A 16,426-nucleotide genomic window follows, 5' to 3' on the forward strand; every position below is an offset into this window, starting at 1 on the left:
AGTAGCTTTGTGCAAAATTCAAAAACAAACAAACAAACAAAATCTAATAATGTCGAGATTAAGGCTACTTTTACTTAAAATAAAGGATATTGTTTACTCCAGAATCAATCTTCGTCATATACGGCTAAAATCATTTTACACGTTAAAAGCATTGCCAACTTGAAAATATTTGAATGTAATCTTGTAAATCAAATCATTTGAAAATGTGTTAACTACATTAACGTCAAAATACATATATGATATTACGTTTTCTCCACATGTATGCAGTCGTATCCATCATTAAGTTTATACTTAGTATCAGTAATAATAGTAATTTAAGTAATAAATAGGTGATTAGATTTTCTCTCTTTTTTGTGTGTGTGTGTATGTGCATGCAAGCATGCGTCAGTTCAAAGTTCAAATATTTATTGATAGTAAAAGTAACATGGGACTATTTTTTTGAAGATTTGTACGGATGAGATTATTAAGTAAGTATTTCTAGTTAGTAATAAGTTTTTGGAAGTTTATGAAACTCCTTTCGAGAGATTGGATGTTTGTTTTATTTTTTTGTTGTACATTTTATTGACAGTTGAAACATCTTAGAGCGCCTTTGGCGTTATGTTTAAGTAGTATAATAATATAAGCCACAAGTACGATCTCGTGGTACTATTAAGAAACATTTTGAATCCATGATATAGTTTGTATTGTTTCTTAGAATCAGTTAGTTAATTTATTACTGTGGTAAGATTATGCATTTCAGATGAGTATTGGTTAAAAGTAATTAATATATGTTAAGTTTAATATTCATTTAGTGTATATGTAATATAATATACATATGGCATTGTAAAATAGTTTTGCATGTTTTTAGTAAATTTCTTTGCAGAATACACAAAGGCCCTAACTGTAATTAGTGGTAATATTTGGATGATATTTTTTCTTTAAACTTTATTGTGTAATTCATATATTAGTGACCATGTAACCATCTGTCATTATTGAAGTTGTAAACAAGTTGGTCCATTAAGTTGAGAAAAATGTATGTAAAATATCAGGAGTCTTCACATTATGCTTTTTCAGGATGTTTGAAATCTTATGTGTTGTGGATTTCATTGATCTTTTATTTTTGAGTTGGTGGTGAAATGACTTTCAAAATTTAGATAAGTATTCAAAAAAGCAAGTTGATGTATTTTTTTTAACTTGTAGAAGTAAATTCCAGTTATATACTTGTACTACCTTCAGTCTTCTTCTTGTTATAACAAATTATGTTCAAAAATATGAAAACTATGGTAAGCAACAGTTGAAAACAGAATGCTACAGGAGTTTAAGAGAGAAATTAATGATTTTCCCTCTTATAAAATAAAGAGTGTATTTAACTTTTTACTTAAGGGTGGATATGTAAGGATAACTATGAAAGAACAAATTATCTCTTGTTTTTCATGTGTATTATGTATTATAATTTATTGTGGATGAGTTTCTGATTTATTATATATGTTAATGTATTATGATTTCAAATAGCTAGAAATTTAAATTTTTTTTTTTGGAAGTTAATTGAATGTTGATGTGTATCAGATTTATGACACTTGCCAACAAGATTTATAAAATTTATATACAAGAGTTTAACAAACTTTGAAACAATACTGAGTCTTCTATCGGTGGTCTGGGACTGAATAATTTATTGATGGTTCATGGTTAATACATATGAACACTTCTCTTGATGAGAAAGCTTGCTAGAACTATTCTTGGCTGGCTTCATACAGTTTACAAGCTCACTTTTTACTGAGAAAGTACTACATTTATTGTTAATTCTTTGAAGTTGAATGGTTTTTAATGTTTGAAATCTAAAAGCATTCCTGGTCAAATATCTGAAGTTTTCTGTTTAAGAAGTGTTTATCACAGTTACACTTTTCAAGGTTTATAGTATACTGACTGTAGCAAATCAACAATATTAAACTGTCTCCCTTTGTGTTTCAATGGCTACCTTTTATACTCATCAGGTAAGATTCTAGAAAATTCAGCTGGCAATCACTAATATTTTACATATGTGCATCATACATTGTTGATTCTTACGCTTTGAAATCTTTTACAAATTTAGATAACAGGCAGAACTTTCACAATACACATATAAATATATACATTAAATGCATTTTTAAATATATATTAAACTGAAATAAATGTATATATTAAAATAATGGTATAGCAGTAAATCTGTTATGTATGTTATGACCTGACAATGGCTTGAATAGAGGACCATTAATTCGTAGTATTACAGTTTAATGATTACATATTTTTTCCATTATTTTCAATAGAAGTTTGCATTTCCACTAGATCCCAACACTTTGTTTTTCTTGCAAGTTCCTTGATTTACTACCAGACAGGTATGATAACTTATTGTATAACAACTTGGTAACTGCTTATTATAGCTATTATCTTTCACACTTATTTCTTCATTTAAGTCACATCTGAAACAATCCTTACGTGTACAATGTATACACAATGTAAAGAATCTTAAACTAACACCATTGTTTTGAGACAACTGCTTTTCTTCTTTGGGTCTTCTAGAATCTCAGATCTTTAAACTTTCACTGTTAATTAATTCATGTGTACAAGAAATAACTTCTTTAACACTCAAGTGTCTCTTAATGTTTATTGTAATAGTAATCTGTTTTGCTAGGCATCTTTTAACATGCTGGTATTATTGTGCACTTTATAACAAAATAAGATTAATTCAATATGCTTGTTGAGGAAAAAACAAAAGTTGTGTGATCTAACTGATATTGATAGAATGATAGACAACTTGTATAAACAAAACTGAAAAACAAAAATTATCTAAAACACAACAAAATATCTTTTTTTTTTTTTTTTTTTGAGAAAGGAAACTAGTTTTACCAAAACTAAAACATACTTTTCTTTTTGCATTAGTTGTTTGCATTTTAAAAAAAAATTGATAATTACTCTGATGAGTAGGACTATCAGTTATTGTTATAAATGAATTTTAACAGTATTTTAAATGGTTTTTCTTATCACTCTAAGATGCCTGAGTTGGAAGGACATGCAAACTACTACTGCTATTTAATTCTTCTTTATTTTAATTAAAAAAATTGCTGTTTGTAAGATTTCTTGTTGAAGAAAATATCAGCTATTACTCTATACTTGTACCTTCATTTAAAGTAATTAATTCTTTCTTTTTTTAGGTCTAGAAACAAAATAACTGAAGCACCTGTTACAGAAATTGTACATTTAATTCATCTTTTTTTTATCACTTGAATTTCAATACTTTTGGGAAGATGTCAGCATTATTAAGAGGTTAGTTTCCAGCTACTAATAAGGCATAATAATTTCATTTGCTGTGTTAAGCAACTAAATCTAAACATTACTTTTAAAATTTATAAATTGTTCTGTTTCAAAAATTGAAATTGAACATAATAAATAAGTATAAAAACAGAAAATGTTTTATAATAATTTAAATAAAATGTCATAAGTGCATGTGTATGTACAGAGATCCAGCATTAACATATGGTACTGTTCAGACAGAAAGTGTTGGGAGAACAATCTTGGGTAAGAATCTGTTTAGACTAAACAATACAGAGAAAATAGCCTAGTCTGTTTATTTTTCATAAACATGTGAGAGTGTACAGAGAATAGCTAGATTTATGTAATCTGGAAATAAATTAAGTTATAGGTAGAGTTTACAAAGTGGTGAAAATTTGGAGCTTATCAGAAAAGAGAAAATTAAAAAAAATTGTAGAGCATAGAATTCAAGAGTAAGGCTGGGGAAGTAATATACAGTTGGGAGGTGTGTTGATATGATAGAATGTGAAAAATAACATTGACTGTAATGTAGAAAAGGGCTTGGTTATAGAGTTAAGCTGATAGAATCAGGGAGGTATCTTAAGTTTGGGAGTTTTCGAGTGATGCACATTTGGAAAAAATCTATAATGTTCAAGTGAGAAAGAATTTGGAAAATTCTTAAGGTCAAAAAGGTTTGAAAAATATATAGGCTTTTTTTCCATTTTCTCTATTTTTTTAAAACTGTGAATCAAAATTTATGAAAGAATATAGTGCAAAATATCCAGTCATTGCACCAAAAGTCAGTGACAGTCATGCATTTTCTACAGTTTGTCACATCGATTTTTCTGTAGCGCATAGTTGGATAAATGATTGTTCCAGATGTACAAAATTGGTATCCCACCAACAAAAGGCTGAGGCGAAGACAAAAACGATGCAGATAACGACATTTATGAGTAAGAATTCATAATATGAAACCATAAATGCAGAAGTGATGTTCACACAATTCATCATTGCTCATAATTCACCCCTAGCTGTAGCCGATCATGCAAGACATCTATTCAGAAAAATGTTCCCAGACTCTGATATAGTGAAAAATATGGCTGTAGTTTTCATTCTATCACAGTCATATTTAGCACAACCACTGGATACAGTTTTGAGTCATCCATGTCTGTGGATCCACTTGTGGCTAAACTGTAAACACTGTTAGTACGATATCTTGACCCTTTGCTTGGAAAAATTTCGTTCTCTTTTGACAATGGTGGAATGGAAAGAAGCTTCAACGGGAGAGAATATTTTCAAGCTTTTGGACCACGAACTGATAAAGAGGAAAATTCCATGGGAAAACTGCCTTAGTTTTTCTTCAGACAATGCCTCAGTTATGTCTGGTATAGGTAAAGGATGTAATGGGACACATCTCAAGACGACAGCCTTGCATTTACTTCATGGGCTGTGCCTGTCACTTCATGAAAATATTGTTGCCCAGAAAACTTTCTTAGAACTGCCCTGCCCAGTTTCTGATATATTAATAGATATCTACTATTTTCTGGACAAAAGTGCTAGCAGAAAACAACATTTCAAAGAGTTTCAATGATTTTATGACAAAGAAACAAGAAAAATTCTACATCTTAACACAAGATGGCTATCACTTGGAGTGTGCCTCAACAGAATATTGGATATGTGGAAGCCATTGAAGAAGCATTTTCACTGTGAAAAGGAAAAATTAGATTCAAAAGGATCTAAACATGCAGCTCAGTCAGGCAGCAAGACTTTAACAGTCAGGATATCCTCTCAGCCACACAAGGACACAGTCAAGACACCCTCTCAGCCACACAGGGACACAGTCAAGACACCCTCCCAGCCACACAGGGACACAAGACAACAGTCTCCAAAAGCAGACAAAGAAACATTTGATATAACTCAATATATGTTTAGGCAGTCTGACCTTGAACTAAAGAAGATACAGTCAATGAAAAAAAGAGAAGAAAACGAAAGCTTTCAAGGAAGTAACCAAGAAAAATTATGCACAGAGCAAGTTAGATTTAGATAAGTTAACAGTTTTCTTGGACAACAAAATGAACTTGTTATTTTGTCTTTGATATTGCAAAGAGAAGAACCTTGTATACACATTATGCATAGAACTCTGATTACATAAGTTAAAAATATACTTGTCAGATACATCAAGCTAGAATATCTTGAAGGCAACATCACTGAACTTGACTACAACAATGAATCCTTACACAATCTGATGAAGACAGTTTCTATTGGAAATGCTGCCAAGGAATACATTGTTAAATATGAAAAGGACCTGGACCTGATCAGCTTCTACACCAGTGTCCAGAAATACTGTATTACAGCTACAAATTACATGATGAAACATTTCCCTCTGAATGATGAACTTCTGATTCACGCAGAGGTTGCTGATCCAAAACTGAAAGTCAGCAAAGATTTCTCTTCTCTACACTTCTTCACAGACAGGCATCCTGTCCTTGTCAATACACATGAGCACGACACTATTGACAAGTTGGAAGGGCAATATTTGAACTATCAAATTGATATTTTCTCAGAAACTGTCCTTCAGTTGAATGTTGACAAGTTTTGGGTTCAGCTGTCTACAGTTAAGGATGGAAATGGCAACCAGAAGTATGAACATTCTTTGTAGGGTTATGCTTGAAATTCTTACAAGCTTCCATTCTAATGCTGACAGTGAAAGGATATTTAGTTTAGTGACTAAAAACAAAAGAAAGTTCACACCAAACTTGAGCACCTCAATTTTGAGCAGTATTATAACACACAAGATGTGTGTGCAGTCAAATGGACAATGTTGTTATAACTCCCAACCATCCAGAGACATTGTCATGAAAACAAAGGTTGCAACAACTGCAAAACTATCACAATAAGTGTCATAAACATGATATAAACTAGTCCTTACACAAAGGCTTTTTCTGCTTACTGTTTGTGCGTGTTCAATGTTGTTTTACCAGTATGTTTGTTACTCTGAACTAAATAAAAGACATAATTTCAAAATAATTTTCAAAAGTTATTTATTAAATACACAAAAGACAGTCATAAATGAGCAATCTATAGCAGTAATAAATAATAATAGGTATTATAATAATAAACAGCTTAGACATTGGTCAGGCTTAGTAGCTGCAAATGATGTCTACAATCATTATGCTCAGTCATTTGAAATAGTTGGCATCTCTGAAACAATTATGAACCAATTGGGTGTAATTTGGGAAAATAGATTGAGTTACAGAACAATACTTTAGAATAGACAACAACAAATATACAGAATTATTTAATAAAAGGAAATTGTATGCAAAATGTTAAAAAGCAAATTTGAAAACTAAAAAAAAAATTATATCACTTTGTATATTGGATGTGAGGTCTGAAACAGGATATTGAATGTTTTGGGGGATGTATGGAGAAAATATGGAAACCTATGGAGCAGATGGTGGTGTAACTTGAAAATTGGAAACTATCTTTATGCTTTTAGATATGAAGAAATCCAACCTGAACTAACAGTAAGAAATTTGCTCTTATTAGGCTTTTTAGAGGGTGTAAACATGTTTGTGTATGCTAACATTGATAGGTTACCAAAATAAACTTGTTACAGAGGAGGCATGAATAATATCTATCAATGACTTCACATCTTGTAGAAGTTTGGCCAGGTCTTGAAGAGTTTTATAAAAGAAAATAAAAATTTTTCCTGAGGTGAAACTTTGCCTCTTAAAACTAAAAATACAAAATTCCTCATATGGTTTCTAAATAGTAGGGAAAATTTACTTGGTTGCATGTAAGGTTTTTCATTGCAATTTAAAAAAGTTGTTAACTTCAGTACCTCTAAGAACATCTTTTGTAAAATTGCATATTTTCATTTTAGTTAATTTTTGTTAGTTATGTGACAAAATAAAATCATTTCATGATTTTTTATGATTGATTTGTGCATAACAATTGTGAACTTAGTTCTTTTATGTATTTAAAACAGGAGTTTTCATAGTTGCTGCTAAACGCACACCATTGGGAACTTTTGGAGGAAGGCTAAAGGATCTTAGTGCTATTAACTTAGGTGTTGTTTCAAGTAAGGCAGCTCTTGAGGCAGCCAGTGTTCCTCCTGAACTTATAAATTCAGTAACTGTAGGGAATGTCATACAGGTAGGACATAATAAATTAGAAAAAAGTTTTGGTTTCAGCTGTATTTATGAAAATGTTTTTTTTAAATTGTTCTCAAAATACTATTTTGTGAATGTACAGAAAATAATAAAAACAATGTTTCAAGTTAAAGAATGTAAAATTTAAAATAATAAATTTAGATAGTATATGCTTATTTTCAATAAAGTTAATGAAATAAATTGTTTTATGGTGACAGAATCATGATGAAGCTACTAGAAAGCTGTTATATTTTTTTCCAAATTTTTCTCCTTGTAGTCTTCAACTATTGATGGTGCATACATATCTCGAACGTTAGCCTTGATGTGTGATATACCTAAGGAAGTTCCTTGTTTAACCGTTAATCGGTTGTGTGGTTCAGGATTTCAGGCAATTGTCACAGGAGCTCAGGTTGGTTAAATATACTTTTTCAAGGTATAATATTTATAAACAGAAAATATAAAAGTTTGTTATAAGTGATACTGTAGTGAAGTCAAACATTAATTTTATTTTTATGTAGTATATATGTAATATCTCTCTCATTAGAGGCTTGGTTAATTTGGCAGAGTGTATGTCCCCCAATTCATCTTTGAAGTTTCTATGCTATACTTTGTAATAGGCATTGTGTATCTTCATGAAACTGTGCACAGTTTCAGTAAATATTACACATCTTTTGTAGATTAAAATAAATCAGAGTTCCCACTGTTCATTGGTATAAGAGCAGCTCAAGAGTTGGCAGTGGGAGGTGAATACTACCTGCATTCCCTTTAGTCTTTCTCTGCCAAATTAGGGACATCTTGAGCAGATAGTCTTTTGTGTAACTTTGCTCAAAATTCAAACCAAACCACAAAAAAAGTCTCTGTGCAGCCAAAATAATATGCAGGATGCATTTTATATTATTAATAGAATAATAGTTTAGGGATTTTGCACATTCTGTAGTTTAGGCTGTGGTGTTCCAATCTGTCACATGTTTCCTGTAAATGTGTTCTGCTGGACCCCTACTTCGTAGACTAGATTTCAAGACCAATCAATTAAGAAATATAAAATTTCCACTTTTGTTTGAAGTTTTCCTTTTTGTTTTCTTTGCACTGAAAGTATGACAAATTTATATGACAGAAAAATATACTTAAGTTTTATGTATTTATTTCAAAATGGGTATAGTGATAATTCTTTACAATCTATAATTAGGTGTCAAATTTGGCCCAAATATAAGTTTTGAACAAAATGTTTGCACAGGTGCATGCAAAAAGTCAAATATTTACTACATCTTCACTTAAGAGGAAAAGTGGACCATTTAGTTTTTTGTCATTTCGGTGGTGCCGAAGCCTTAGTTAATAAATACAAAAACTGAAAAATAAATAGATATTTATTACAAGCAGAGTCAAAAGTTTGCAAAATAATGCTTCTTGAAGCTGGAATTTATTTTAGAAATGTTAGTGAATTCTTTGAAAGTGGGGAAAAAACCAAAAACATACCATCTAATACAATAAGCATGGAATAAGTAGGTGTACAGCTTCACAAAACATCTAACATGTGATATTAAAATATTTTCTGTAGAATTTATATAGTGAGAAATAAAATATGTAATGCATACTAGAGAGATTTATACATTTGATAAAAATTATAAAGTTTTTATTTTACAAAAATTAAAGATTTTAAAGAGAGAAAATGTGTGGAAGCTCTACTCATTATTAAAAGAAAATCCAACATGTGACCAAACCACCATTCAAAAAAAAACACATCATAGGAATATGTTTGATGTTATTACTTTCAGTTCAATACTTGAATCATTTGGAGTATCACACGGTCTTACAGTTTGTTTTTGAACAGTACTAGTAAACTTTGTACACTTTTCACTTATTTTTGTTTCACGGTCATTTATACTTTCCATCTGTATGTGTTTTAGCTAATGATAAAACATCTTGTTCTCTTTACTCTTATATGAAATATAAAATAAAGAATATATGTTAGTATTACTATATAGTTAGTTTTATAACTACAATATAATATTAGAATAATTGAGAAACAACATTAATAATCTACACATTGTGAAATACATGTTATGGCAGACTCAAGAAATAGAACATTATTGGCAGTTTTATAATTTAACAAATATTCTAATATCAAACAGTTTTGTTTATTAACCCTGGTGAAACTGCAAAGGTGAAACATTTGTTAACATAAGGAAATTTGATATACATCTGGAGTATAAAAGTTGCTTTTTCAAACTTTTTAATTGAAAAATGTAATAATAAAACTATATATTAAGAGTATTTTCATTTTAATAATTTTAAAATGCTTACTTATGACTTGGTAGTAAGTAAGAGAGCTTATGATACTAAAAAATTAGGTTTAGATACCCATAGTTGGCACAACATAGATAACCTATTGTGTAGCTTTATACTTATTAAAAAAGAACCAAAGTATTGTTGTAAAATTAAGTAACCTCTTTCTTTTCAAGACAATGCATTTATTTTGGAAGATATCTGAATTAACTGCTGGTTCAGTACCTTGCCATTCATTGTGAAAAAACTTTTCATGTCATGTACAACGTATTTGTGCTTGTGTAATGGGAGCATTAATACTAATTACTAATTTTGTCTTTATGGATATCCTAAAATTTAGTTTAGAAGTTTCATGTAATTCCATATTGTGAAATTAGTTGTAAAAGTGTGCAATGAAGAAGTTTACTGTAAGTACTGATAGAAGTTTAGTTAATTTATAGTTTTCTTTTTGTCAGTAAATATTATGAGCTGTTGTCACACACACACACACACACACACATCTAGTAGCTTGCTAATTGTGTACAAAGAATAACAATGCAATGTTTTATTAAATAACAACATTTGAAGAGTAACATCAACATGAAAAAAGCTACTCAAGTATTCTGCATGGTACAGCTATACTTTTACTTTGTAATGAATTCACATTGTATATCAGTAGGTTAAGAAGTTGCTTAGTTTCAAGTATATTTGATTTTCTGTGGTTGTAAACATGGATAAATAGAGAAAGTGAAATGTAGCTAATATCCTTTATGAAATTCTAAAGATGTGCATTTTAGTGATGATGAGAGTATGACAATCAGAACTAATACTAGGCCTTTCATTGAAACTGAATGAGCTTCAATGAGACAGATAGGAAGAGAAAATATTTCATGGCAAATAAGGCAAGCAATTTGAATATTGAATATGTAAAGTAAGCAATTACTTCGAGCAACAAAACAGATGGACAGCAAAATAAGGGAGCTGGAAAATACAGGGTGTTCAGAAAGTCACTGTGCAGTTTTGTAATCATATTTTATTCAGTCTATTTTAAGCCAGCAACTGATAGCGGTGTTTAGAAACAAAATAAGAAGGATCCAAGCCTGTATTGATGCCAACAGGGGCCACTTTCAACATTGTTTATAATTGTCATTCATATTTTTACCTCCTGTATTCTATATTGAAACATATCTGTTAATAAATATATAAGTGACAGTGACTTTCTGAACATCCTGTATTTTACCAATAAATGCATTTGTTACATTTCTCAATTGGGTACTGCCCTCAATTAGCAGACATTTGCTTGCCACTAGCCTTCTACCTTCAGCTTCTGCATATTCACATGTAACTGATTATGCAGAAGGATTGTGATATAACCTTTATTGTACCCAGTGCCCTATTCACATTTGCATTCAGTCGCTTCTTGATTAGCAGTAGTACTGTACTGACATGCTTGTTTTTGCTCACAGATTTGTTAGTGTTTTCCTTTATATTACAGACTTTGTAGAAACTTGAAGAAATTATACAGCTTCTGGAAGGTATATGAGGCCAAGAGTGTCATGGCAAAACTGACAAGAAAAGCAATAACATTTATGTTCCAAGAGTATTAGAAATGTAAATCTGAGTTTTTTTTTGTTTGTTTTTTATTTGTTGTAATAACATCACCTGAATCTTTTATTGAATGAAGCAGACAACTGTTGTACTAAAGCAGTAATTTTTTTTTAATTGATTCATAGCATATTCATTTACTTTTCTGATTTACCTCATCATTGGGAAGTAGTTGGTACAAGCTTCACAATTAACTTTGAAGCCATTGGATTATATGTGATGAGAAGTAAAATTCATGTTGTTTTTCACTGTGATATTAACTGGGAAAGGTCTTCAAAGCTTTTTCACCATTACAGAAGAAAACATCAATACAGAAATTAGCCAAGCAATTTGTATTCTGAGGCAAAAGGTGATGTTGTCTGGTGTTGTGTTATGGCATGATTGCTGTGTGAGATCAGTTTTACTGTTATGCAGCTGCAGAAATTGGATCTTCACATGTCTAGCTTATATAAAAAACAAACAAAAGATATCTGTCATCATTATGAATGCTTTACAAAGGCATTGGTGAATACAAAGAAGTTTGCAAAGGAAATTAAAGTGAATGGAATGTTTTGTAATAATATAGATTTACTCAAAACAAACAAATAAAATCACAGTTTCTGAAGGACAATTTCTTTGGCAAAATTGTTGACACAACTATTGAATTCAAGGGCGAGAGTTTTAGTAATTACATAAACACAGATAATTACTTACTTTGCTGGACTAGATTGCTGGTTTGTTAAAATACAGCTTGGTTTGTTTGTTTTGGAATTTCGCACAAAGCCACTCAAGGGCTATCTGTGCTAGCCGTCCCTAATTTAGCAGTGTAAGACTAGAGGGAAGGCAGCTAGTCATCACCACCCACCGCCAACTCTTGAGCTACTCTTTTACCAACGAATAGTGGGATTGACCATCACATTATAACACCCCACGACTGAAAGTGCAAGCATGTTTGGTGTGGTGGGGATGCGAACCCACGACCCTCAGATTACAAGTTGCACGCCTTAACACGCTTTAGGCCATGCCGGGCCGCAAAATACAGCTTGGACTTCCAAGTTGACATATTGGATGGTGAGATGTCATTGCAGAGCTAGAACTGTGTTTTGCAGAGAAAAATATATGCTGGGATGTATGTACAAGAATAGATTATAATATTATTTCTTGACACCTTTCTTGTAACTGAGAATTCTGCTGACTTTGCTCATCACTGTTTTTGGTGGAGAAGGACGTTTCTTCCAAATTCAAATAGATTAAAAACTTACCTTAGTTCAACAATAGCACAAGACTGGTTTGATTGGCAGTAATTTCTGTCAAGCATAAAAATTTACAAAAACGACTTTAAGCCAGCAGTGTAAATTTTGAATTGGCATTGGTATTATCTGAAGAATACCACTGTAACATTTACTAAAGTTTTTTTTTTTGTAATGAATATTGTAAACAATATATTTAGTTTGTAGTAAAGAAGGGTGGCAAATTTAAAACTTCTATAGGGTAAGAAAATAACATGAGGCTTCTATAAAAAAGAAATTGGAGGTGGTATACCAAGTATCACATATTTTATTTTTTTAAATAAAGCAATCTTAATGAAGTAGTCTTTACTATTGCAACACAAAGCAACAGTGTGTGTTTGTAATCTACATTTCTGGATAACAGATAGTTGACTTTACTGGAGATATGAATTGATTAGGCTGGTTATATTTTCTCAAGACTTATTTAACCAACTGATTAACTCTTGCATTATTTAGTTGAACATGTAACATCTGACTTATCAATAGTGACTAATGCTATTGAATTGAGTAGTCATTTCTATTTAAACAGAAAGTGTGTGATCTACCTGTCTGCAACAAGCCTGATGACTATTTGGTAGGATGTTATCCTAGCTACTAAACTTATTATTTCTGTCCTGGTACATTGGTTGCAACTTTGATATTTGTGCATGTATGTTAGGATACCTTAAATATCAATCAAAATCTTGCAAAATGCCATTTTTAAATAAATAATAGTAAATGCAAGGCAAAAATGTCATTTTTGATCATTTTTTGTGTGTGAATCCAGAAAAATTATATTTTGCTTGATACTGCACTGAAAAATATCAGAGCATTGATGTTTTAGCAGCTTGATTTTTATATATTGAGGTGCAGAATTAATTTAAGCATTCATGTATAATTTATGCACATTCAAATGAAAGTAGTTCTATCATCATCATTATTTTTTTCATGCAGGAAATCTGTCTCAGAGAATCTGAAATTGTCCTTGCAGTTGGTGCAGAAAACATGAGTCAAGCTCCTTTTGTTGCCCGAAATATCCGGTTTGGTGTTCGGTTTATGAGTGAACCTAAGGTAATTTAGCTGTTGTAAAATATGAAGTGTGTCCTTAGAGTAGTAGAAATAATATTCATAAAATAACACATTACTGTGTTTAGCATTTAGAGAATAAAACAAATAACAGCAAACTGAACAAACTGTCCAAAATCTTGATACTGGATAAATTAATTTTAACATTATATATTTTGAAACTGAATAACTTCCTTCCATAAACATAAACTTTTCAGAAATTTCCTGGCTTTGTTATGTTATGTGGCTAAACTGAAGAAGAGATTTCAAAGTGTTTTCAATAGTAATAATCACCTTCACCCTGTTATCAAATTTAAAGATAAATGTGAGAAATACAACAAAATTCTTTTCTTTGATATTTTTATGACAAGGGAAATCTTAAAACCTGTCCTCTCCATATACCATAAGCCAACAAATTTTTTGAGTTCACTTCTTTTCTTGCTGCAATAAACAGATGAGAACATCTATTATTTCTTCATTTTTACTTAGAGCCTATAAAATATGTCACTCCAAAAACTCTGAAGCATAAATTTAAAGATATCTTTTCTGTTTTGAAAGAACTCTGTTTTCTGTAAAGTTTGATTTCAGACAGTGACCTTAGAGCAATAAAAAACCCTTTTCTATGAAGACTAAAGAAGGATCAACCAGTGATAATATACAAGTGTTTTATACTGGCTATAACACTGATATTGAGCTCCCAGAGAATATATTCAGGAAAGAGAACTTTAGAATCATATACAAATATCCAAGTATCAATAACTTTTTACTACTGCAATCTTTTTTCTGCTCACATCATGAGGTTTTACAGAGTTATATTTAACATTTGATTAAATAACTATACTATCAATATATTTTAATAACGTTAACTTTATTATGTATGCTATAACACAAAGTTTTATATTATTTAAATTTAAATTCCTTTGTTTCATAAGATACCATTAAAAATACTTTAATCTTCAATTGCAAGCATGGTTTCTGTTGCTTGAGTAATGTTTCACTTGAGTGTACACGCATGTCTAGAGACAATTGTATGCATACAGGGCTATTTACTTATTACCTATTTCAAATTCTTTTTGGTCAATGGGAGATGTTAATATTACAATTTATATCAGACAAGTCTGATTTATTATGTTACGTACACAACATATTACTATTTAAAATAGCTGGAAATTTTAATTAAGAAGTTAATTAAATGTTAATATGTATCAAATTTACAGTATTTTCCTACAAGTTGATACACACAATTTCCTTTTTTAAACACAAATATTTTAATATAAAAACAATACAGTTTATAATTGTTAATTTTAATGATGATTTATACACAAGAGTTTTACAAACTACAAATGTATCTCAGAACAGCTGGTATGGGTATTGACACTTTTATTGATAAGGAGAGAACAACGTTTCAACCTTCCTAGGTCATCTTTAGGTTCAGGTTTCTTGACCTGAAGATGGCTTAATAAGGTTGAAACATTGTTCTCTCCTTATCAATAAAAGTGTTAATACCCATACCAGCTGTTCTGAGATACATCTTTATTTCAAGTGGGTTCTCATCATCAAGGAAAACTTATAAACAATACTGACTCTTACATCTGGTCTGAAACTTAATCTTTTACATATGTTCCAAGTTCACAAGGTGCAAATTAATTCTTTGTTGATACACCTATACACTTCTATTGATTGGAATGCTAGCTATTTTTATTCTTGTTTGGCCTCGCACCATTTACAAGCTGGCTTTTTTTGGTGAAGATATTTAATGTCCTCATAGAAATAACAACATCCACAGTAATTCACTGAAGTTGAAAGGTTTTTAATGTTCAAAATCTATGAACATTTCTGGCCCAATTCTATAGTTTTTAAATTAATGAGCATTAATAACAAGTATAGCTTCTGAGGTCTGTAGTGCACTGACAGTAGCTGACCAAAATTAATAATATTTTTTTTCTGTCTCTCAGTTAGCTGCTTTTACCCAAATCATGCGAATTTCCCAAAGCTTCAACGTTTGAAAATATGCCAGAATTTTTGTAAAATAAATATTGTTGGTTTTTATTCTCAAGAATCTTCTACAAATTTAGAGAACAAGGAGAACTTCTACAATACACAGCCAATGTTATGTGTCACATGCAAAAAAAAACCAAAAAACTACTGAAATATGCATAGTTATTAAAATGAACATATAACAGAGAACAAAAAGGTAAATATTGTCACTTCTTAACAATAGCTATGCTTACCTTCTAGACACAAACCCATGCTATATACCTGCCACTTATTTGAAATTCCTTTTGGTCAGTGGGAGAACAAAGAGATAAATATTGTCACTCCTTGACAGTAGCTATGCTTACCTTCTACATTAAAAATTCAAATTCTGAGCCACCCTCTACTCATTTGAAGTACATGTTTATAACCAATACAAAGAGCTAATTATTTTAAATTACAATGTCTCAATGGTTATTTTAAAACTGGATTATAAACAAGTGACAAGAACAGCAAGTCATTTTTCAGCATTGTTAGATGTTTAGTCTTACTAGGATTTTTTTTATCATCTTGTACATATTAGTTTGATATGCAGTTAAATTGTATTTAGGTTTAATTTTATATTTTAGGTAACTATGTATTATTTGTGTTTTAAAATTCATATTTGAAAGGTCTAATTTTTTTGAGGACAGACATGCAATTAAAAACAGTAATGCTTCTTGTCTCGTAGATCACTGCAGTAGGTGAGAAAATGTTTGAAAAAGGATAGGTGAAGAATTAAGTTTTCAATGGGGAATTGCAATTTTTTATACATTGCTACAATAAAAGTATAGAGATGCAGCTTTTGAGCAGATTTTT

At 30.6% G+C, this 16,426-nt stretch overlaps 1 protein-coding gene across 5 annotated transcripts in view; it reads left to right on the forward strand.

Moving 5' to 3' along the window:
- Positions 1–312: 312 nt before the first annotated feature.
- The window catches only part of yip2 (yippee interacting protein 2), a 45,290-nt gene continuing 29,176 nt past the window's right edge, over positions 313–16,426 (forward strand). The window contains exons 1-6 of one of the 5 annotated variants that reach the window (XM_076482428.1): positions 355–467; positions 2,283–2,351; positions 3,168–3,279; positions 7,253–7,419; positions 7,693–7,824; positions 13,484–13,600. In XM_076482428.1, coding sequence (XP_076338543.1) covers positions 3,261–3,279; positions 7,253–7,419; positions 7,693–7,824; positions 13,484–13,600 — 435 coding nt within the window. In that variant the 5' untranslated portion in view covers positions 355–467; positions 2,283–2,351; positions 3,168–3,260. Of the gene's footprint in view, positions 468–568; positions 757–2,282; positions 2,352–3,167; positions 3,280–7,252; positions 7,420–7,692; positions 7,825–13,483; positions 13,601–16,426 lie in introns of those variants that run through there. The other 4 variants (XM_076482455.1, XM_076482438.1, XM_076482445.1 and 1 more) reach the window with 4 other exon arrangements.

This window comes from Tachypleus tridentatus, chromosome 2 (genome assembly GCF_004210375.1).
Source record: "Tachypleus tridentatus isolate NWPU-2018 chromosome 2, ASM421037v1, whole genome shotgun sequence".
NCBI lineage: Eukaryota > Metazoa > Arthropoda > Merostomata > Xiphosura > Limulidae > Tachypleus > Tachypleus tridentatus.